Here is a 24932-nt window from a genome sequence, read left to right as displayed (position 1 = left end):
ATTGATTCAAAAAATAAAAATATAAGAAAAAGAGACAACTAAGATCTACATATTTTTCATATTAATAATTATTAAAATTATCAAATTTTGAATTAGTATCCCTCCACGGTAAAGTTCGAAATGGTTGCATTATTTATACAGCATAAGCAAATAAATATTAAAACGAGATATACAAGTATCGCTATCGACTATCAGACAGTGTTCGTCTTATTTTGTCAAATCGGCTTTGGGCACTGTCAATCAAATTTGATATTTAATTATTTACGTTTATGAGATGTTTAAGCCCATTGAAATATTATTTTATTAAATATTTTTCTTTTTAAATACTTATTTATCATAAATGTATTAAAATTTTAGTGTTCTATTAGGGTTTCAAAAACTAAAGTTTCTTATTCTGAAGACAGTTACGAGATGAAAATAAATCTAAAGAACCAAAACAAAATATAAACAAAAAGAAAAGGTTATGGCTGAAATACTCTCTGACTCCGAAAATTCTGAGAGTGCAGAACGCGTAAGTATTTTTATTAGTTATTGTAAGTATTTAACTTTTTAATTACTTATACGTTGCTTATCTAAATTATTTACTAAATCTATTAAGTACATCAAGTAATTTAAATATTTGTTCAAGCCTACAAGACCTTCCTTGGCCCAAGTGAAGGCTGTGATAGATTTTATGCAAAAACACCCTGACCTGGCTCATAGGAAGTTAAGATATGGCATGAGTCATGAAAAGTTCAAGAAACTATGGATAGAACTTTCCAATATTGCCAATTCAATGAAAGGAGCAATGAAGTCTACTAAAGGCTGGATTAAGGTATTTCTTAGCACAATACATAATTAAATCTAATACTTGAATTTATCATAGTTTTTACACAATTTAAAGACATAATAATAGTTATAAACTTCTACAAGTACTGTGTCTATTATTTAGAATTAATATAAATCTTAAAAAAATCTACCGATTTATGTTACTAGTTCTGGTCAGATAAACGAAGAAGTGTTATGTTGAAACAAAAACATTTTAATGAAGGGAAAACCCAAGACAAACTCACACCTCTAGAGCAGAAGATATTGAATATCTGTTTCATTGGAAAACCAGGGAGTAAGTAAACAATATTATGAACATTAAAAAAAAGGGTCGGCATTAGAAATTCGCATCTCGAATTTGATGATAGTAGGGGTTGTTTCTTAAAGGGGTTGCTCCCCTCTCTCGAAATATACCACTCCCAACCCGCGGAAACCCATAGTTTTTTTTTAATGTGCGTTTAAAGTTACGTGTAACGGATCGATATTTTACATTATAATTAACCTTAAATCATTATTTTTTATGTTTACTAGCTTTTATCTGTATTATATTTCAACAAATACTACGTTAATTTATAGTAAAAAAAAAACTTGTAAAAATTTAATTTAATTTTGTAGTGAAGTGATTCTTTTATAAAGAACGTAATAATCACCCAGAAGATTTTACAAACATGATAATAGAATACAATATAATATAAAATATAAAAAAGATCAAGTCAAGTATATATACAGATAAATGGTTCTTATAAATTTCTAAAATATACCTATTGTTGTTTCTATTTTTCACCCAACATTAACAGCCCCCTCATAGGAGCGGCGAAGCCACTCCAGCAACAAAAATAGTAGATAGTTATAGTAGTTAAGGATAGCCGATCGCCGAGCGAGCGAAGCGAGCGTGCCGCGGCAGCGGCCGGCGCAGCGCCAGAAATCACATTGTATACCAATAATTGAAATTTTATATCTCTCTCTCCTTCCTAAATTTAACTAACAGTACAAATTTTGATAATATTGAAATTTAAAAATTGAATAAAAAAAAACTAATGATTTCCGCGCGGGGGGAGTGGTGGTGTAGGTATTACACCACCCACCCTTACCCCCCACCCCTTCCCCAACCTTAAATTCGGGATGCGAATTTCTAATGCAATCCCAAAAAAAAACATATTAGGTACATGAAATAACTGGTTAGTGCAAAGGATTATTTTTTTAATTTTATTTTATATGTTACATTGTTTTAAAGTTCATTTTGATTTACTGTCTAATAAATCAAACTCAAAAAAAAAAATTATAATAACAAAATCTCTTGCATTAACATTATTCATGTGTATTACATAGTAATATCTTCATTAATAAGTATGTAAAAAAATAAATGTTTGCAATATTTGTATTAGCAAGTCTGAAGTTATTTGAAGATAACTTAACTTTAACACATCTTTACAGAAAGAAGTAAAACGGTAAAAAAAGAACCATGTAATGGTGATAATGGTTCTACAGATGATATATTTAGTAAAGATGAAAGTGACTTAGAATTTCAAGATACAAGAAGACTAGTGTCGACCGAAGCAGATGAACGCCACATGAATATTATGGAGAAAATGGCAAGTGACGTTATTATTTATTTCAAATAAATTATTTAGTGGATGAAAGATGGAGGATAAACTTACATTAGGAGGGAAAATGATTGTTTGGTAAAAGTTTTACCAAAATGAGTTATTAATACTGTGATCTAAATATCTGTTTAAGAGATGATAATTGTCAGAGGCATTTTTCTTTAGATTGGTTTTCACATTACCAAAATTAGACATGAATCTGACTTTAAAATATAGGTGTCTCTCTCACGTCTTTTCAACCAACTTCAAAAAGGAGGAGGTTATCAATTCGTCTGTATTTTTTTTTTAAACTGCCTAAAGGTGTTTAAATTAGAAGCTAGATACAATTAATTGTAATATTTTATACCAGCATACATAAATTCTAAAAAACAATACAAATGTAGTCAACAAAATACAATTTGTTGTAGGGATGCCTCATTATTTCTTATTTAATTAAAAATAATTACATTAGACTTTTTTTTCGAGATTTTAATCTTTGTATATCTACAGGTGGAAGTTATGGATCAACAAGCATCAGCTATGATGGAAATGGCTAAGGCTACTCTTAACAATTCAAAAGCCATGGAAAGAATAGCTGAAGCATCCCATAAACAGGTAACCTAATAATTCTAATAAGCTATTTATATCGTCAACTCTGAAATTTGAGAATGTTTAATACTAAATAACTTCTAAGGTTGATCATACCTGTTTGAAATATTGCCAATAATTTGGCTTTGATTTTTGGTAAATATTTTACTTACTAAATTAATAGTTTGTTTAAATTTATTTGTATTGTAAAGTAATAAATAAGTCTTATATTAATAATTTTGAGTCTCAATCACATAATTGTTTATAAAATGTACTAATTCTTTATAATTATTTAAGTCAAACATAGATATAAATTTTAATATAATTTCATGATAAAACTGGTTCACAATTATATATATCATAACATAATTTTGTGATATTTCTGTAAAACAGACAGCTTAAAAAGAAGCCGTAAATATAATTTTATTTAGGTGGGCTAAAAATGTTTATTTGTAATCAGTTTCTTAGAATAATTCTTTTAACTTACTTTAATTTGACTAACTTTAACTTTATCTTATTCAAATTTTATCTACAGGCACTGGCAGTTGATAAACTAGCTGGCACATTTGAGACGATAAATGCATCAGCGTATGAAGTAAGGAATGCCATTATAAGTATTGATTACACAATGAAAAGATGCTTTTCAACGACTGCACCACAACACAGACAAAATACGAATCTCTTTAGTTAATTACATTATTTATGTATGTGTGATTGAATTTCATGTGAGAATGTCTTTTCTGTATTTTAAATCCTTTTTTACTCTGTAACAATAATTTTTTTTTTAGATTCAAGGCAATGAAAAATTATAATTATTTTTGCTAAGGTATTTATTAATTGTACTGTAATTAAAATTTAAAATCATAATCAGTTTTAAGAATTATGTACTGGTAAGCATATGGAGTAACAGAAGTATGTTAAGAATCTATACTAGCTAGTATGTTGTGTGGTGGCTATGGGGACATTGACAGTTGTTTTCAGGTGTTATAGAATGTGCTTGAACAATTGTACAAAATTTCCCATGCTTTCGGACATATCACCGTTGGTAAGATAAATATGCCAAAAAGGTATATTAGATCAAAGATTATATTTCATGTTCTGCTAACGTTACAGTTCCTATAAGCTTTTTTATTTGTATTTCTGACGTTGATGGCACGACTGCAATACGGTTTCGTTAATTTTTTCATTGCGTTCTTTCATAGAGCTCTCGAAAAAGTAAAGTATGAAGTCTACATTTGTTCTGGTACCTTTTAGTCTTGAGATTGATTTACCAATTGGACGGCGAAAGGATGAATTAGAACGCTTGATGGATACCCAATTTTAATCGTAAATTATTAATTTCCACTACCTACTAAATCAAATATCATATGCTCTATGAGCTAGATCATATCATAATGTTTCCATTTCTAGAATGATTCATGCGGTATGGTTGATTTTCTACTAAATTCATGTTTTATGAACTAGGTTTTTAAATTTTCGATTTAAGTTGTGATTTTTTTTTGATACTCATAAGTGAAATGCTTACTAATAGTAAAATTACTTTGATATCTCATAGCAGTTACCTGGCGTGGCTTATCATATAAATCTGAGTTATATTATTGTGTAAGTTGGCATTTTATTCAACTTATCATGGACGAATATCTTGAACCTTAGATACGGTTAACGTATAAGCCCGCCGAAAGTATTCAATTGTGTTCTTAATCTTATCCTCTGGTCTTACCTGTATGGAGTATAGAGGAAAGGAGGAACGTCTCTTGTACGAATGTGTCCGTTATAATGCGTTAAATTATGGTGTTACTACAGTAGCAACGGTAAATTTCAACGTAAACTCTAGTTCCTATTATATTTTTACCGTCACTAACTACTCTAGTTACCAAAAATATGTTTTTTCCTTACTATTTACACGCTAGGCGCTGCAATCCATCAACAATCAACTACTACGATTCGTACAACACTCATATGATACGGTTAGCTTACCAACTACCCTCCAATCGTAATTGTAATCACATTTCAATCGGCATCAAATTCGAAGTTTTTTTTTTTAATAGTAATTATCAGCCTCATGTCAAACGTACTGAGACTGACAGATAAATGGAAACAATTTACATGATATGATATGATATTAGCGAGCAATGTCGGACGATGAGACATATTGTCATGGGTATGAACATAGAGTATTAGACTCAAACGTATTATGGGACTTCACACGAAATTGCTGTTTTTAAATGAGATTACGTAATTGGTCTTAACGCTATTACTATAAATAAATCTTTAAACAGACGAAAATACGGACGATCAACAGTATTGCAGTTGACCCATCATAATTATGTTATATTAATCTATTTTACGATATATTTTAAAATATTTATTTCAAATGAATATTTGTGCCTAAAATAGTATACAGTTTTACCTCGATCTCCATTATTGTAAGTATCGTGACGTATTAAAAATAAATCTCATTTAAAAAAAAAATGGTTTCATTTTCATTGAATACTCATATTTACCTTATAATAAGAGACAAATATTATCTTATCTGTATATAAAACTGTTATCGCTTTTATCAGTAAGACCAACACTGCTCCATTTCTATAGAAATGCGTCAGAAGTTTGTGTTATGGGTTAGATATGCATTCAGAATGCAATGTTTCCGTTTAGTATTAATAAACAATGTTGGTCTTAGTTTGTTTCGCAATACTGACCACGATTAACACATGCGTTGGAACTCTTTGTCCGAAACAATGTGACTGTGATATGGACGTTGGTTTAAACCGAGCCACATGTGTGGACCAAAACATTGTTAGTGTGGATGTGGGTGTGCCCAAAGAGGTGCAAGTTTACAGCTTAAGCCGGAATGTTATAAGTGAACTGGAGAACTTTTGTTTTAAGGTATGTTAATGAAAGTACACTATTAATTGTGATAGATTTTTTTTTAACCAATAAATTGTACCGTTTCTTAAAATTCTTATTATAAATTGAAATATTTAACACTTTATAATCTTAGCATTGATAGTCCTAGAGATTGGTTATTAAATTCAACATTCTTGAAGATCTATTATATCTGTATCGAACCGATAAAAGCCACTATCTTCCGTTTTCAACTTCAAATATATAAAACATGTAATTCTAAACCTTATTTTTCTTTTATTATTCTAACTTAAATGTCAGCTATAATATATTATTATATTTCATAGGTTATAATTACTTAAAAATAATTCTTAGTTTTAAATTAAAATATTTTGATTTAAAAATACAATACTAGTACTTCAGAACTTCAAGCGTTGCCATTGTTTAATTATCATTGTTCGAAACCCAATAAGATTATCAACAAGCTTAACGAAATATACCAATAGGTATTGATTATTTATGATACAAATCGAGTTATTAACTCATCGATTTGATGGATTTGCTCGAGTGCAGTAGCATTCTTATTATATTTAATTACGTTTTTTTTTTACAGGCGGCTGGATATACAAATCTCAAAATATTGGATTTGTCGTATAATCTTATATTTTGGATTGGTTTACATGCATTTTCTGGCTTAGATAAGTTAACTAACTTGGATCTCAGCAACAATAGACTGAGGTTTATTCCTTCGGACTTGTTTTGGGACACGCCACAGCTAGAAATATTAGATTTGTCATCAAACGTTTTCGAACATTTGAATAATGAACCGTTTATAATACACACGAAGCTGGAAGTATGTATATTAGCAGATATTATTTAGTGTTTTTAAAAATATATTCCATTTATTGTATCCTCATATCTTCTGTTTTAGGTTTTAAATCTCAACAATTGTCGTATTAAATATTTACCAGTGCGAATGTTAAACAGACTGCCTAACTTGAAACAGATAGATCTCAGCGAGAACTACATGGTCAGTTTAAATTTGAACGTGATACGACCTCTAAGAAAACTAGAGAGAATAAAGTTAAGAAATGAATATTGGCAATGCAACCCAGATTTCATCGCGGTTGAGACGTGGATTACTTCGCACAATATCAAATACGAAAAGCAATGTACAAGAAAAGCCCCTAAAATGTCTGAAAAGATGATTTCTTTGGTCGTTGAAAAAGAGTCAGTCGATGTTAATACAGTTTGGAACGTAACTGTCGACAGAAATAATTCTATAGCGGAAGTTGAAACAAATAAAACGAAACCGATGACAACTTTTGAAAAATTCGACCGAGATTTTTCAGCTGTTCAAGCGTTTGTTATCGGCCTGGAAGTGGGCCTGGCAATCGGTGTAGTCTTTACTTATATTTGGTTAGTTAAATTTTGTAGTTGCAAGTCAGTGTTTTCTAGGAGGCCACAAACACGACGACAGCGTAGGATGCAAAGAGTGGACGGGGACATGAGAACTAACTTACTTTGGAATAATGTTGCGAACCCTGATTTAGAAACGCCACCACTTTATCGAAGACAATTATCATTACCGGAACGAAGTCCGCCGTTTCCTGCAGCTAACATAGCTGGTTTACAGGTTGACGCAATACGTATAGATAGGTCAGAAACGCCTCCTCCTCCTTACAACGAATGTCGTTTAAATATATAAACCCTTGTTATAAGAAATGTATGTTAGTAGCTTGTAAGCACTTGTAGATATTATAGCAAATGTATAATATCGAATCATTTTTAACCAACTTCAAATAGGAGGAGGTTATCATTTCGTCTGGATTTTTTTTTCTAATGTCGAATTTATAATTACTTACATTATAATTAACAAATCATAATTAAGACGCAATCTTAATTATGATTTGTTAATAGGTTTTGCTGTCGTTGTTTATTGATTTTTGACTGATATTTGAATTAAAGTTTATCGTTATTAATTTAATAGTTAATGAATGATAGTGTCTCACAGATACATATTTTATATAAAAATAATTGACATACTTAGACTTTCCTTTTTTATAATTAACATTGCAGAATTTAGAGAACACGTGAGTAATATTATATAAATTTTGAATGCTTATATTCAGTAAAATAAATAATTATGTGATCTATTGGAATGAGTGTCCATTGTCTAACGTTACTCCAATAATCATTTGTAAATTGTAATCCACTTGTGATAATATTGACTGACTGGAGCGTGTAGTGGACGCCTTAACCGAAATTAACCTCTCTACCAATGGAAAAATTTTGGTTTGTGTTGCTATTTTAACTAATAGACCTTTTTATTTGTTTTATTATTGTAGTCATTAACTTAATTATGACATTCTAAAAAAACAATTAACATTTAATAATAAATAGATTAACCATTCTTTGGTATCATTTTTCAGTTATTTGTTTTATTTAACTAGTAATTAACTAAAATGGCATCTTGAAAGTCAGCTAAACTGTTTTCGTTACTTTGGAGGCAAAATTAAAGAAGATTTACGCAGTTAAATGAAATATTGTTGTATTACAAGTGAAGATACATTAATCAAGAACTGTTTTTAGTACATCATATATCGCACTTATCAGAAAAACACTTGTGATATTCAAGAGGTACGTATACAAGAGTACGGTTTGTTTCGGTTTTTCCTTTTCACGTAGAAAAAAGTTTCAACAGATTATATATATACGTAAAAATCGAACTAAGTTCTTTGCCGTAGTGTCAATATAATACATATTAGATACTAATCGAAAACATTCAAGGTTTAAACTATATTACTACTTTTTAATGATTAAATATTTTCCTAACTCTGTGAATAATTTTATTTTTTATACCGTTACTTTTATCCACGATGTTAGTTTTATTTATTAATTTAAGGTTTAGGTTTACTGTACAAATTAATTGACGTAGTATAAGGCGCTTTTATATTTGAGCTGTAGGAAAAATAAAACAAATAAAAAAAGAAGCAAAAATATAGAATATTTTATTTACTTCATAAATACCATTATCACATTTTTCTTATAAATGATTTTAAATTAATATAAAATTATATGCTTAGTCAGACTCGTACGGTAGAATTTAATATAAATTCTTTATAAACTAATCAAATTAAATGGGTAACTACATAATTTTTTTGTACATGACATAACACAACCTCATGGCAATAATTGCATCAAAATACTTTATGGCATTTTCATGGCATTATATAAAATCACCATTGCAGGTTAATAAAATAAAAGTTATCTAAGCGAAATTATCATTGATAAAAAATACTTTACAAATCCATTGTCATTTTAAATATAAAATCTTATTAATCTAATTCATTTGAAATGTAAAAAAGGAATGTTAAAAATGTTATCAAATTGAAATTATCTTTGAATATTTAAAATATATTACATTTGATCTATTTTAGAGCTAAAGGAACGAAAATAAATGTAATTATATGACTATGCTTATTACAAAAACGTTTCGAATATTTCGTTGTAGAATCCATGTATAAAACATACAAATTTGTACACAAATCATTCAATAAAATAAAGATTGCATAATTATTCACAATGAATAAAAAAAATATTTATATAAAAGAGTCAATATATTACGATTTATATACTATAATTGTTTTAAAAAATACGTATTACTGATATTGTAACTAATATAATTCGAGTTTCAAAATTATATGCTATGTATAGGCTTATTGATATAAAACACTACTATTGTATCACTGAAAAAATCCTAATATAACTTTGTACATATAATAAAAATATGAGGGATATTTTAAATCTACTTCTTATCAGGCACATCATGGCATTTTTTTCAATATTAATCTGAAAATTTTATACATAAGTAATATTTATTCCAAATACAATATGATCTGTAAAATTTATTCTTAAATATAAAATTATTTTACAAGTAATTTAAATACAAATAAAACACAGTTCAATCATAATAATATGAACTGAATTGACTTTGAATTTGTCATTTCACTATCTACGTATAAAAACAAATAATCCCAAATAAAAATATATTTGTAAATTAGACCCACATGTCATGATTTAAATATTGTTAAAAACCTGTTAATACAAATGATGATATCAAAAATGATTTATCACTACAGATATGCCTATCCCGTTGTACACATATATTATTTTGGCATGTCTAGAAATATAGCCATTCACCACATGTTCGGTTACAAATTGCAAGTGTTATTTCCAGTTTCTTAAATGCTGAACAATGTTACTTGAGCTTAATCTGAACGATCATTGGTCAGTGTCAGTCGTTGACGAAATAAGTGACCATTGACTGTTTAATGTTTTTTTAAAGACTTTACTAATCTTTTTAAGAATTTTTGGATGTCAAATTATATTTACAATTTGTCACAATAAATTTAGCTCATGTAACTGATTATCACAGAATTTTCTGTATTGTATTTAAAAGTTTCAAAAATTTCTCTACACACTAGGGAATCGATAAATAGTACCTAAAGTTAATAATGTTTCAAATGTCATGTTATATGTATCATGAAATTATTACCTTCATATATTTTTTAATGCTAATTCATCGTTATCAACTGCAATCTGTCCAATGTTAACATAGTCGGGATTCTGGGCGAAGATGTCGACGAGTTTGCTGAATGAAGGCCTGAGGTCGGGACTGTAGGCCCAGCAGTCGAGCATCACTTGATAAATTTCATCGGGACAGTCCTCTGGTCGTTCGAGACGTTGACCACTCTCTACTACTTGTATTGCCTTTAAAATAAAAATAAATTATATAAATATCAAACAATACATTGACATGCTATAATATTTTTGAATCCATTATCTGATTGTATATATGTAAAAAAAAGGATGGCAGAATCGACCCATATTAATGAAAGGTGTCACTTATAGTCGAGATGACCGTCGGGTTAGAACGAGTGCATTTTAACCGATGATTGCGGCTTCAAACCAAGGCGAGCACCGCTGATTCATGTGCTTAATTTGTCTTTATAATTCATCTCGTGCTCAGCGGTGAAGGAAAACATCGCGAGGAAACATGCATGTGACAAGTTTAAAAAAAAATTCTGCCACCTGTTTATTCCACCAACCCGCATTGGAACAGCGTGGTGGAATGTTCCAAACCTTCTCAAAGGGAGCGGAGGCCTTTAGCCCAGCAGTGGGAATTTACAGGCTGTTGTTGTTGTTGTTGTTGTTGTTGTTGTCGTCACTTATATTCTTATTTACCACTACATTTAAGCTTATCACCTGTGTGAGGAGTGGGGATGACAATAGTCGATCCCGAGACGAGACTTTACATCGCTAAGCGACCCGTGAACCATTGCGCTATTGACGCTTAAAACTCATAAGTGGAGGAAAGACAATTTGGTGAGTGGTAAGTTCAATTTGGGCTGCGTTATCATTAAAAGCACTTCCGTTATTAATCTTAATGTTTACTTAAAGATATTTGAGAATATAATTAATCAAAATCGCTAAGTCGTTTCCACCTTTGTCTGATATTTTTTGAAAGGTGAGTATGGTTTTGTCCCTATGTATTATTGCTACCTGAGAAAAGGATGTTTTTGAAAACTAACCTCAATTCCTCGCATTTCACCATAGGGTTGCTGGCCGTATGAGAACATTTCCCACAACGTAACGCCATAACTCCAGACGTCGCTCTTGTGACTAAAGGTGCCGTAGTTGTACGACTCGGGGGCGTACCACTTGATAGGCCATTTACCTCCGTGGCTCGCTTTGTAGTACGAACTGTCGGTTGACAGGGCGCGAGAGAGACCAAAGTCGCTTATTTTCGCTTGACACCTAATGAGGATAAAAAGTAAAATTAAACAGTTAGTTGTTTTCTTAAAATGGATATTATTATATACTTGTGTTGAAAAGTTGTTTAAAGACGAATCCTTAGACATAATTTGATTGAAATTTAAAAAATTGAAAATATTTTAAATATAGTTGCAAATTTGGTCAAGTAAAATGTGATTACTTTACACTAGCAGTCGCCCGCTCGTGTTTCAGTGTTAGGCAAAAAAGCAGCCTATGTCCTTTGAGTTCAAGTTTGCTTCATACCCAGTTTCAACAAATTCGGTTCATCGATTCGGTCGTAAAAGAGACAGACAGAGTTACTTTCTCATTTATAATATTAATATGGAAATACAGATTTGTGCTTAATCTTTACAAAGATTATTAGAATCTAATACAATACTGATAATATTGGTTTGGGACATAGTGAAACAGTAACATAAGTGAGTGATGTGTAACCTGGTGGCCAGAAGGATGTTCCTGGCGGCCAAGTCGTAGTGAATCAGTAACATAAGTGAGTGTCTAACCTGCTGGCCAGAAGGATGTTCCTGGCGGCTAAGTCGCGGTGCACGAAGCGGTTCCGCTCGAGATAGGCCATGCCGCAGGCCACCTGCCACGCCCACAGGCGCAGCTCGTAGCCCGGCGACGGCCGCTCGGTCGCGCGCAGTAGGTACTCCAGCAGCGAGCCCAGAGGCACCAGCTCTTGGACCATCGCCAGCGGCGGGCCCTGTCGCACAACGAATACTTAGCAATCATTGTAGATAGTTCAATTAAAGATATGTTCAAGAACATCTTGAATGTCATAAGCGACTATATCATTAAAACAGTATAGTAAACAGAAGGGAGTGGCGACAGCCAGGTAGCGTAGTGGACAGATTCACTTACATGAGAACAGTATGATAAATATAACAATAACAAAAAATATATTCGCCTTACAGATATTTCGTTAACGGAATAGAATATAGTAAAATAGCTGTGTGTATTTTAGTCGCTACAAAAGTGGGTATTCTCTAAAATATATTTTGAGAGTTGTGACTTGAACCCGCTAACTGAGCTTACATTTATATTACATTTTTTATATAAGATGGTAATTTGTTATAAAGTTGTGCTCCATCGAAAGTAATATGTTTTTTTTCAAATTTGGTTCTAATTTTTGGGAGTACTAATAAGCTTGGTCTACAGGTAACTTGGCTACTTATTGCTTTGTTTTAAAAATATCAATTCTGAATGTATAGATTTATTAATAATTTTTCTAATGAGAATACAAGAATTATATACATAAAGTTGTCGTAGGTTCATAATGTTTGTTTCTTTGTAAAGTTTAGTTGTTGATGTCAAAGGTGGATATCTAAGAAGTATTTTAATAATTTTATTTTGTTTTCTTTGAAGTTCTTGCAATTTTGTTTTTCCAGTATTACCCCGTATTTCTATTAAATACAATAAATGCGATTTTACTAGCGAATTGTAGATGTTTTACTTTATTTTTTTAGGTATGCATTTTGAAATATTTGTTAATGACCCAATTAAAGAGGAAAGTTTTTTACTAATGTAGTCTACTTGATATTTGAAAGTTAAGTGATTGTCTATTCGTAACCCTAAATATTTTTCACTGTTTTTCTGCTCAATTGGAAAATTGTCAATAGTTAATTGAAAATGCGGTGCAATCCTTTTATTTTTAGTTTTGAATACAACGTAACAAGTTTTGGAAACGTTAATAGTTAAAAGATTTTGATTGAACCATTTATGCAAAACATCTAAATCACGTTGAGCTTGAGAAACTATATCATTTATGTTATTACCGAAATAGAATAAACAAGTGTCATCTGCATACAAAGTCAGGTGACCATTTAGTTTCAAAGTTGCAATATCGTTTACATAAATTAAAAAGAGAAGTGGTCCCAAAATTGAGCCCCGTGGAACTCCACAGGGCTCAATTTAAGCAAAGCAAAGCACTACTTTGTATATCACCAATTTTGACGATTTGCAATCTGTTTGTTAGGTACGATTTTAACATTTCTAGTGCAGTACCTTTGATACCTATGTTTTGAAGTTTATGCAATAAGATTTTATGACTAACGGTATCAAAGGCTTTTTTTAAGTCGATAAATACGCCCAGAGCTATGTTCTTTCTATCTAGGTTCTGTTTTATTTTTGTTACTAGATCTACAGTTGCAGCAGTGATGTTACTTCTAGCTCTAAAGCCGTATTGTCGTTCAGTAATGAAATCAAAAGTGTCCAAATACGTTATTAAGTGGTTGTGAATTAATTTTTCTAAGATTTTTGAGCGAACATGTAGCACAGATATTGGACGATAATTTTCTGGGTTTGTTAAAGATCCAGATTTGTGTACAGGTGTTATTTTTGCGATCTTTAATGAGTCTGGGAATAGTCCCTCGGACATAAGCTTGTTAAAACAATATAAGCTAAACTACTAGCGTATCGCGTGTTATACTAATTAGCTAATGTTTTATTACTTCTTAGATTCGTGTTGTTCACACGAATCTTTACCTAGCAAATAGTCAGCAGGAAACGGGTAATGTAATCGACTCACGAGGGAGACGCCGATGATGCGCACGATGCAGGGGTGGCGCAGCGCCATCATGAGCCGGGCCTCGGCCAGGAAGTCGCGGCGCGTGGCGGGCGCGTGGTGCGCGCGCAGCGTCTTGACGGCCACGGGCGCGGGCGCGCGGCCGGCGGCGCGGTGCACGCCGCGCACCACGGCGCCGAACTCGCCCTCGCCCAGCACGCCGCCCAGCGTCAGCTCGCTCAGCGGGATCAACTCTGGACACGACACCCCGACTCATTTCGTATTTACCACACACTTCTCACACAAATAACATAAACATGTGTTTTATTACTTATGTAGCATGTTACGTGTACTCTATTCCGACCATATCAGGAAAGAAGCCAAATAAACAACATTTTACAGCAAATTGACGCGATATGATTGGTCGAGAGCTTGATTCTTATGGATTCTCATGGATAGAAACTGTTATCGGTATTTTGGAAGTAAACTCTCAGTCGAAATGTGATGTTGGTTAAGGGCAATAGTGTTGTATTATAAATAAAGATATATTAATCAGAAACCCTTAGTAGTGCCCAATATAGCTGAGTTATTAAAAAATCGCATGAAATACGAAAATCTAAAGTTTGTTTATCTTTTTTCCAATCCTCATGGGAATAGACTATATGTACAATATAATAATAATACAAAAATTATATTTTAATTAAAAATATTTAAAAAAATAAATGACACCGACTTCAAAGTGATCACTAAAAAAGTAATAAAATAATTTGATTTAAACACTAAACACATTATTGAAGTCCTACCTTGCAGTGTGGATAGCTGGCCTTCAGAATTTATTGATATTTCATTGTAATTCTCAGCTAGGGAAACCACTGCACTATTATTAACTGGTACTTTGTATGTGTCGTTATCCGTTTGACTGTCGTCATTGTTGTTTATACTGTCGTTGTTGAAGTCAGAAGAGAATGATAAATTTCTTGTGAGGAGTTCGAAAGCATTATTGTTGATTGCGGATTCATCTTTCAAAATATCATGCTTTACGAGTGACAGCGACTGGTTCAACATTGCTCGCTTCGGTGAAGATTTCTTTGTTCTTGGCATTGTTGAGAACTGAAATATACAGTCACACACGTTAGCAAAACTAAATTTTTAAAAAAAGTTAAAGACTACATTAAATTCATGTATTAATTCATATAAGAATATAATAGAAATATAAACTAGCATATAAAAATGAGTAGAATTATTTTTAATAATAAGCAATTAGAACTTTAATTGATATCATTAGTCAAACTGTCAAATATATACATACTTGTTTGTGTCGTAGAAAATTACTAAGAGTATATAGAAATAAAATTGTATATACAGGATTATTGGCAATTCGACGTATATCCGTTACGAGGTGATAGGAGTGACTATTTGCAATAATTCACAAATGGTTCACATTTGGATTATGCGTATCTCCCCTATCACCTCCTAGCGGATGTACGTCGAATTACCAATAACCTGTATATGTATAATAAAATTGAAATTTTTTGTATATCTTTTGGCCTTGAAATAAAAAAATATGATCTCACCTCGGGCAAGGGAGGCTTAGGCTTGGGGGGCACAGGGGTCGTTAGTCGTGTGGGTAAACCATCAGGCACCGTGCTGTAATGTTCTATTAATCTCTCCAATGACTCTAAATATGGCCCGTCATCTATGAACAACCACTCGTTCTGAAATTAAATCAATTGTTTAAAAATTAAGCAATATATTTAAAAAAAATAATTTAAAGGCTATTTGACAATGCGAAAAATAAATTATGAATTATTGTAATCAGTGTATATTATGAGTTTAAAAATGGTTATTTACTAACGAAACTTGAAAATTATACATAATTTATTCAAAAATCAATAAATAAAAATGCGTTTTTTCAAACGTTTGTCACTTGACACAAAACGCTCCTAATTGGCCGGGCTTATGATGAAGTCACTTTGTTGAAAAACTTGCTTTTCTACTACATGTACCACAGATTAAAATACAGCAAAGTGACGTCATCGACCCCATTGCAGCGCCATATTGTCCAAGTAGCGTTTTCGGGCGTTATTTGAATATGGAATTTTTAATATGATATTTTTCGGCAAATATGTACTAGAAATATAAAAATCTACTTTTACTGGGTTTCTTAACCTCTACTAAATAATATAAAATGGATTTTAAAAACCAGTCAAATATCCCAATATATAAAGTAAGTAAAGTAAAGTAACAGCCTGTAAATTTCCCACTGCTGAGATAAGGCCTCCTCTTCCATTAAGGAGAGGGTTTGGAACGTATTCCACCACGCTGTTCCAATGCGGGTTGGTGGAATACACATGTGGCAGAATTTCGATGAAATTAGACACATGCAGGTTTCCTCACGATGTTTTCCTTCACCGCCGAGCATGAGATGAATTATAAACACAATTAAGCACATATATATAGTGGTGCTTGCCTGGGTTTGAACCCGCAATCATCGGTTAAGATGCACGCGTTCTAACCACTGGGCCATCTCCTCAGCCTATTATATATATGTAATAATTTGTAAGTACTTCTTTTCTGATAATGAAGTTGTAGGGCGTGTTTTCGCTGAGCATCGTGAGCACGTAGGCGCCGGTGTGTCGCTCGCTGTAGCGCACGAGGAACACGCCGTCGGTCGCTTTGTCCTGCAGGTTGTGTTGGCTGCAGTACTCCTCCAGCGTTTTGACAGCTTCGTCGCGATTCAGCGTACCGTGATACCAGTGGCTCTTTGATGTATTCGATTCTTCTGGCTTATAATTTTCTGTAATCAAATTTGCATATTGAGTACAAGTAAAAAAAAATTGAATTTAATAAATAAAGATTTTTTTATGGAATTACATTTCATAAATGTATTTGCAGAATGGTACAAAAGCTTGTACAAGTATAGCTATATACTTGTACAAGCTTTTGTATAGTATAGTATTGTATACTAGTATAGCATTGATAAAGAAACGAAAAATTCTATAAACGAAAATATATATGAATAAAGTCGTTATTGTTTGCATTAATCTTTTTGAGTCAATATGGATATGTATTGTCACAGATTCTACCACTAAAACAAACTATGTATATAAGTTATATGTATTGGTCATTGTAAAGTGAACTGTAAGTTTCTGTATGAGTAATAAAGTTCTTTAACCTGAAATACTTACTGAGTAATTGGTAACATTCAGTGTGACCGTAATGCTTTGCCAATTGAGCGGGCGTCTCGTGAGCTAATGTTCTGGGGTGGGATGGAGCTTTCAATCTTAACAATACCTACAAGAAATATTATAACATATAATTCATATATCAAATTAGAAACACATGTATATGTTACATAAGCATAAACAAAAGATCGATAAGTAAAATTTTGCTGTCCAGCAATACAAAAGTAACAAATTTTAGAAAAACATAAATTGTCTTATCACTAATAGAAATCTCTAACAGGACAATTAAAACAAAATTACATGCTTGTAGGAGATAAGCAATTAATCTATACTAATATTATATTAGTAACTTTAGCCTAGTAATTTTGTCTGAGTGTTTATGATCTTTTCCAGCTAATTCACTCGATCGGATTTTATACCTTACACTTGAATTTTTAAACGCGAGAAAAACCGTAACATATTGTTTACAATTTAACGCATTAATTTTCGGTATAATCTATTAAAGTAAATTACACTTAATTTATAAAAACTCTAACCTAAACTTAACGAAATATTATGAACTAAAGAAATTGTACGTTTTATTGTAAGTTGTATAAACGTTCACAATCTTTCGATAGTTTACAATTCCGCGAGATAGATTATAATCTAAATTGCAATCATATTTCACGGTTCACAATATTTCGACAGTTTACAATCGCACGAGATAGATTATAATCTAACGACGTTTGTAAACTTACAGTGAGGTATACAAGAACATCTTTTTTTTTAAAAAAAACTTCAAAGTACCCTTATGCATTCAATGTGTCCTCTCTGTGCAGCATCATGAAGAGGAACCTTGCCTGTGGGTGCGTGTCTCATTTGATAGTTCGCATTTCCTTTCGTTATTAGCAGTTCTGTTGTGCTGGGCAAGTTGTTCTGGCAAGTGTACTGCAATAAAATAATATGACCAATGTTAAGAAGTAAAATATATCAACAATCTGTTAATCTAATACAAATGACTCATATATGTGATGCATTGACTGATGTACCAATGATTTAAAAAAATATTGCATAAATTTAATATAATGAATATGTACTATGTAGTTACTGGCTGGAGATTATCTAACTTATTTGGTTTAATTATATAGACATTAAAAAATAAGAACAAATTCAAGTATGATCAAAAAATTTAAATATATTTATCTCGACTATTTTCCCATGAGTAAGTGAGATGAAATATAAGGTGTGAAGTTGTCCATTTCCAATGACTTGTAACTTAATTTGCATTTTAGTGAGCAAATTCATCATGAATAGTAATTATACTAGTTATTAAACTGACATCTTGCTCTAATGAAATTTATCATAAGGGGCCTGTAGAAATATACTTTCAAAATGCTAGAGTGTCCTTTGTAAGGGAACTTACATGCAAAGGCGTGTATCCGAACGAATCTCGAACGTTGACAGTAGCGCCACTCTCTATCAACTTAGCCAAGATGTTGTCCCGGCCTGCTTTAGCAGCTATGTGCACTGCTGTTTGTCCGTCTTGGTTCTTGGCGTCGCGACTGCGATAACCGCACGCCAGCAACTGGGAGACTATGTTATAGTCCCCTGCTTCTGTTGCTCTGAAAATAAATGAAATGCATCATTATTATATTGAGACCGATATCTAAAATCCAACAATATTTATATTGTTATCTAGATTTTATGAATTAAATAATTTATACTACTTATGTTCTAATTAGAACATACAAAATTGAATTCATACAATCTTGTTTTAAGTTTGTTAACATTGCTTTTCATTTCCCACAGTTATTTTATGCGGGACAAATCTATGGTACTCTGTAGTATCATAGAATGCAAAAGTACTTAAAATAATTATCAAATAATACATAAGTTAGTTGCCTAAATAATATTACTCATGTCTTAAGAATGTCCATATGATAATATTATCACAACCACAAAAACGAGATACATCTGTGTTTGACGATGAATCATTATTTACATTAATGATTCACTAATTACATTAACACTTCTTAGTGACGATATTTTGTTTACGCTTTAGATTAACATCTGTTTGTCAAATAACACATAATAGTCGTATGTTCTATACAATATGAAGGACTTGAGTTAAGAATACTTTATAAGTATTATAATTTATTTAAACCGATTTATAAAACAACATTCGTTTTAGCCGTCATCAGACTTATTATTGGATGTTGTTTTTTTTTTATGGCAACACTAGTTATTCTAAATTCAAATAAAAAATGTACAAGACCTAATAAATAATTCTAATAACGGTGTTTAAATGATTACAACAGGACTTTTATCAATGGGATGTACACAAAGGAATCTCGAATGTTAACAGTTGCCCCACTTCCACACTTTTAAGTTATTATGTGTCACTCAATTTATGCTACTATCAGTGCAAATCTGAATTGATTTTGCTATGTTATCATCATTTATTATATCATGTTATAATACATCATACTAATTTTGACATTATTTCCATGAAGTTAATATTATAGATTGATTTTAATTTTATATAATTCAATGAAATACCATAATAAGTTTTTCTATGCGATTTTCTCTTACTTACACTACACTTACACCATTCAAAGAATAGTAAGTGTGTGTAGAGAATAAGAGTATAAGAAAATAAAGATTATTGACCGAGACAATTATTTTAGTCCTTACTTTTTTAATAAACATAATTTATTCAGTACAATGGCCTTATCAGTCAGATGGTCAGTGTCCTTCTCGATATTTATTGTATGGACATATTCGCTCCAGAGCAGGAAATTATCAATAAACTTGTCACTGTTTACAGTACATCACCTAACGCAATAAGAGTAAAACTACAAGGCTAGTGACTTTACAATTTCAATTTGATTTTCCTTACCGCCATGTGAGGTCAAATTTTATGACACATTTGTTTTAAGAATTTTACATATGTTAGGAAGAAGTTTGAGACGAGAAAAGTCAGCTGCCTTTAAGTTCATAAATAGAGGAGAATAATTTAAGGGAATGTTCAAGTATTTTAATAGTAGATTAAGATGAAGCAGTTCAATGGTTATTAATTAAAAATTCCAACTTAAAACTTTACATTTTAAACCATACAATTCATTTTCTTATAAAGGTCAAGTGGGTCTGAACAAGCAACTAAGGTTTGAGTACTAAGAGTGTCAGAAAACTCAGACCTTTTTTCATTCTATGCCTAAACCATCAAAACCAATTATGGCTGTACTAACACATTTCAATTATAAAATAAAATAGGACAATAACTGACTTCTTTTAAAAACTAAAATTGTGCTATAATGAAAAAGTAATTCTTCCTAAATTGAATTGTATTTTCTTCATTTTAAAGAACATTCTACATAATAAGAAAAAAGTAAAAAAAAAAAGTTAAGATTTTGACCAATAAAAGATAAAAACAGTGTATACTATAACAGTGTACATCTCTATGCATTGGAACAATAAAACAACAAGAAAAATTAAGGGCAATTTATGAAGCTCACTTCTTAATAGGACTTCCTCCTTCAACTGTTATTGTTATTGACAATCACACTAAACAATTTCATGCTTGTTTATATCATACACTGAAGCCTGTTTGATATACAATGTATGTACTTACTGACATATATGTTGTTGATAAACAAACTTTTTATAAGTGATTCATAAATTGATTTATAATTGTGATAGTGGGCAAAATTGGCTAAAAGAAATTTTAATGAATAAATTCTTATTTGTTATTTAAGAAGATTAGATAATAATTATATAATATAATTGTTCCATAATCCTTAATGTTATAAAGAACTAGCATTATTCTGTAAACATTTCCTAATAGAACATTTTTTATACCTATTAATTGCGGTGTGGTTTTGACTTTATGACTAAAATACTTCTAGAACTTACAACCACTCCATATCTATAATTTTTCCCCTAGATGTGTAAAAATAAAACTAGCCTATATTACATCCTCGGGGTTCAAGCGAGCTTTACAGACAGAGTTACTTTTTCATTAATAATATCAGAATAGATATACTTAACTTTTCTCATAAGTAGGCATTAAGATTAATTCCTAACACAAAATATAATATGAATTATTTTAATATTACCTGTGTAAGAGATTAGTGGTACCCTGGGTTCGAGATTCATGTGGTGGTGGCTGCCCTTTGCACACAATAGATAGCCTTGTTACAAGTCCGTTTGAGTCTCCACGATAATGCTGTATAAGTGTATCCAAGCCATGTACGGTTGTATGTTCTTCAATGGAAAAAAATGCATCTTCACCATGTCTTCTGATTTGATAGTGTACTACATCACCCTGCAATTTTTTTTTTTTTTAAATGTTTACTGTTCAATATATATTCAAAATTAAATAGATATTTGAAAGGCAATTAAATTTTAATAATTTAATTTGTGGTAAAATGGTTTATTTTACTGTGAAGATATTGCTATTAAGGCAAGCCGAACCAAACCGAGAACAGTAGTTGTAAAACACGTTTAATACATATCACTGGTTTTGTATGGAAGTATATAGTATTTTCCTTTAAAAGGCTAGCAGAAAGATAGAATTATAAAGTGATAGTAATAAATAGACTACTGGCACAGTATAAATTTGCTGTTTTTTGCTAACTTTGCTAATATGAATAGTTTAAAAAAGTAATAACAAAGGTTACATACAAATATTTACATTGTTTTTTGTAAAAATGTTATGCTGAATTTATATGAAATGTTAACACAGCATTGTTGAAAAATATTTACCTGATGTAAAACTGAAAGTACGAAATCTCCGGGCGAGGAATTACTCTCACGCACTAAGAAAACACCATCTTCGCCCTCTGAAAAGTATAACAACATGATCAATACAATCACAAGCAATGCGAGCCGAGTCAATTTCTAAAAACTCACCTTCTTTCAAAAGTTTCTCCGCAGTATCCCGAGATATTTTCCCATGAAACCAGTTTACATTATCCTCTCTATTCATTCTCACCAAAAAAGAGTTCGTCTGAAAAGTTAAAACTTGTTCAACAAGTGTCACACTGTACGCAACAGATGATCGAAATACTTTATACCGTTTGTCACATAAATCACATCACTACTTGACTATTTTAGTTAATATCGCTTACTTTTCATTTTAGAACAACTATATATTGAAAATTTTGCACAATAACAATCGTAAAAATAGATGATTTACCATTTACCTATACAGAGATCATCAACTTTTTGTCTTTTATTTCTTTCTAACCTACAGCACATAGCATTGAATAGCTTGAATGTTTTAAATTCTAGTTCAGTTTTACCATCTCTTTCATGTTAACGACGTTTACATTGCGTTGAAAAGAGATAGAATGATTATATATTACATTTATTTATATAGTGGAAATGTAAACGTCAAACGTCAAGTATCCAGTTAGGTCAAATAAGAAACTGATTATTTTTTTTTATGAATTAGTCATCTAAATTGAAAGGCTACAATTGCTAAATAATTTAATTAGTTTATCCATTAATATATATTACAAATAATCTTACCTTGAACAATATCAATGACGTCATGGTTGTTATCATGATATCCAACTTTGGAAACTCACAAAAATATTTACAAATATCCGATTGCACGATATAGCACCTATTTAATTTTCCTACGTTTTTTTAAGAAACACATTTTATAAAACTTAATGATATAGAATTTTACGCAAAATTACTTAGTACATAAAAGCGTTCACAGTGAACGGAGAGCGTCTAGAAAGCAGCCGGCAGACAGGCGCGGTATCCCCGACTCTGCCTTACAGCGAATGACTCATAGCAAGGTCAATTCCGAGAAATGAATCACCAACCAGCGTACTCAGTTCTGTAATGCCATAAGTAGTACGCATTCCCTCACACCATAACGTCGTTATTGTAACTAGTAAATAAAGCCAGATAAACGTATTAAACGAAATATAATGGATAATGTTTTGATATCTTAAATAATGTGATACGTATTTTACAAAAACAAGACAAAATTATGTTGATTCATTGAATTCACATTATGTGTACTTATATTTTATATTTTTATTCAAAAAATAATACATTTTGAAATAATAAGCCGAAATACTTCGATTTAAATTGTATACAGACCGCAATTTTAGAATATTTAGATTGGTAGGTAAATATTACTTAAAAGGAACGCAATTTATAAAATCGTTGTAATATAGATAAATATAAGTAAATAATTTTTAAGAAACAAAGGGTAACTTTACCATTAAAACTACACATCTTGGTACCTATGGCTCGTTTATGTATTCGAAAAATTACATGTAGGTACCTACCTATATCATATTTACTATCGTGAGAGGTTTGCAGCAAAGCTAGATGATTAATTTAATGTTTTATACAGTATCTATATGTACATACTACATACATAATATAATCGATTGTTGAAACGTAGTACGTATGCAGTTCATAATAATAAATTGTGATTACTAATAACTATCCAATATAGATTACAAAACTTAAAAAGTAGCTAACATTTTTAAAGAAAATTTTAATGGCGACCACAGAAGTTACGTAAACTTTAATATAAAACATATAAGTAGTTTTTTTCGTTAATTTCCTGTCTGTTTATTTTTAATTTCATTGACATCAGGAAGGTAATGTAAAGGTTGATAAACATAAGGTTCCGTTTAAAATAATTTTGAGAAATAAAAATAATACATCGGTTTTAATTTTACTACTATATGTATTTGTTCTCTAACAAACTTAGAGATATTTTGTTTTAAAATGTATCTAAAAGAACGTAAGCGACAATACTTTGAAGGAAGGAAAGTTTTATATCAAACCGGGGTTCTCTTATTGAAATAATCCAACGGAAATAGGTCTCAGATATTTTAAACAATTTAATTTATCTTAAATATAACGTAATTATTTTATTAGCGTTTTGTACTAAATCTAAACTTCTTGCCGTATGCAGTTTGGTTAAGCATGTCAGCAGATACTCGTATTTAGAAAGTATTAGCTATAAATATGTCTAGTCGGTCTAACGATGCCAGAAACCTGTCCTGAGGTTTGTTTACCTCGAGAATGTAATGTTTATTTACTTTCGTTCGATTATACCCTTGTAACCTGTCTGCAGAGAAGCTGTAAGGTACAGCCTTACATGGCTATGGCCAGACCCAGATGATACCCGTAGACGAGTTGACGACACAAACAGGGAACGGAGGGAGACTCTTTATTTATTACAATTTCTATTTCATCCTACGAGATTACTATCTAGTTAATAAGATAAGATTTATTTCTAGAATAGGTAGGTAATATAATGGATTGTAACTTTAATGCACTCAATTACTTAAATACGTAATTTTATTATCGATTACTTTATGACACAATTATTCCATTTAATAACATCGAAGGGACAGTTTGCATACTTAATACACACAGTCACATGATTAGATAATACATATACATTTCAAGTATTTGTATCTTTTTACAGTGATCATGATGAAGTAATAACTAATTAGCATGACGTGTGCTGTGGCACACCAGGTAAATATTTTTTCTGACTTAAATAAATTATTGTTGTAATTATTAAATCCAAATGAATCATAATTATTTTTATTTAGCTTG

General features: G+C 31.1%; 3 protein-coding genes across 6 annotated transcripts; 2 read left to right on the top strand and 1 right to left on the bottom strand.

Moving 5' to 3' along the window:
* Positions 1 to 257: 257 nt before the first annotated feature.
* LOC124531721 lies at positions 258 to 5422 on the top strand. Its single transcript, XM_047106236.1, has 6 exons — positions 258 to 511; positions 629 to 814; positions 976 to 1102; positions 2242 to 2399; positions 2901 to 3005; positions 3514 to 5422. The coding sequence occupies exons 1-6, from the start codon at positions 464 to 466 to the stop codon at positions 3667 to 3669; spliced, it is 780 nt and encodes a 259-aa protein (XP_046962192.1). The 5' UTR covers positions 258 to 463; the 3' UTR covers positions 3670 to 5422.
* Positions 5423 to 5552: 130 nt separating this feature from the next.
* Positions 5553 to 8147, top strand: LOC124531715 (leucine-rich repeat transmembrane neuronal protein 2). Its single transcript, XM_047106225.1, has 3 exons — positions 5553 to 5864; positions 6436 to 6675; positions 6754 to 8147. Exons 1-3 carry the CDS (start codon positions 5646 to 5648, stop codon positions 7528 to 7530), a joined length of 1236 nt encoding a protein of 411 aa, XP_046962181.1. The 5' UTR covers positions 5553 to 5645; the 3' UTR covers positions 7531 to 8147.
* A 2035-nt stretch (positions 8148 to 10182) lies between these two features.
* Positions 10183 to 23132, bottom strand: LOC124530147 (tyrosine-protein kinase Shark). 4 transcript variants are annotated; one of them, XM_047104143.1, is made up of 14 exons: positions 22860 to 23132; positions 22239 to 22335; positions 22092 to 22168; positions 21443 to 21651; positions 18751 to 18949; positions 18135 to 18275; positions 17352 to 17457; positions 16731 to 16960; positions 15738 to 15878; positions 14967 to 15273; positions 14188 to 14417; positions 12164 to 12363; positions 11417 to 11642; positions 10183 to 10595 (listed from the first exon to the last, which is right to left on the bottom strand). In XM_047104143.1, the coding sequence occupies exons 1-14, from the start codon at positions 22893 to 22895 to the stop codon at positions 10383 to 10385; spliced, it is 2412 nt and encodes an 803-aa protein (XP_046960099.1). In that variant the 5' UTR covers positions 22896 to 23132; the 3' UTR covers positions 10183 to 10382. The 4 variants fall into 4 exon arrangements, with proteins under 4 accessions (XP_046960099.1, XP_046960115.1, XP_046960107.1 ...); XM_047104159.1 differs by lacking the exon at positions 22860 to 23132 and adding an exon at positions 22532 to 22669; XM_047104151.1 differs by lacking the exon at positions 22860 to 23132 and adding an exon at positions 22525 to 22655.
* Between the last annotated feature and the right edge of the window lie 1800 nt (positions 23133 to 24932).

The sequence above is a fragment of the Vanessa cardui genome, chromosome 1 (assembly GCF_905220365.1).
Source record: "Vanessa cardui chromosome 1, ilVanCard2.1, whole genome shotgun sequence".
In the NCBI taxonomy this organism is placed as follows: Eukaryota; Metazoa; Arthropoda; class Insecta; order Lepidoptera; family Nymphalidae; genus Vanessa; species Vanessa cardui.
This window is presented reverse-complemented; position numbering and strand designations above follow the sequence as displayed.

Coding starts and splice junctions, on each gene's coding strand:
- LOC124531721 (XM_047106236.1), top strand. CDS start 464: ATGGCTGAAATACTCTCTGACTCCGAAAATTCTGAGAGTGCAGAACGC. Junction 815..975: donor CTACTAAAGGCTGGATTAAG/GTATTTCTTAGC, acceptor TTATGTTACTAG/TTCTGGTCAGATAAACGAAG. Junction 1,103..2,241: donor TTTCATTGGAAAACCAGGGA/GTAAGTAAACAA, acceptor ACATCTTTACAG/AAAGAAGTAAAACGGTAAAA.
- LOC124531715 (XM_047106225.1), top strand. CDS start 5,646: ATGTTGGTCTTAGTTTGTTTCGCAATACTGACCACGATTAACACATGC. Junction 5,865..6,435: donor TGGAGAACTTTTGTTTTAAG/GTATGTTAATGA, acceptor TTTTTTTTACAG/GCGGCTGGATATACAAATCT. Junction 6,676..6,753: donor TAATACACACGAAGCTGGAA/GTATGTATATTA, acceptor CTTCTGTTTTAG/GTTTTAAATCTCAACAATTG.
- LOC124530147 (XM_047104143.1), bottom strand. CDS start 22,895: ATGATAACAACCATGACGTCATTGATATTGTTCAAG. Junction 17,458..18,134: donor GACACATTGAATGCATAAGG/GTACTTTGAAGT, acceptor TATTTCTTGTAG/GTATTGTTAAGATTGAAAGC. Junction 11,643..12,163: donor AACATCCTTCTGGCCAGCAG/GTTAGACACTCA, acceptor TATCCTCATTAG/GTGTCAAGCGAAAATAAGCG.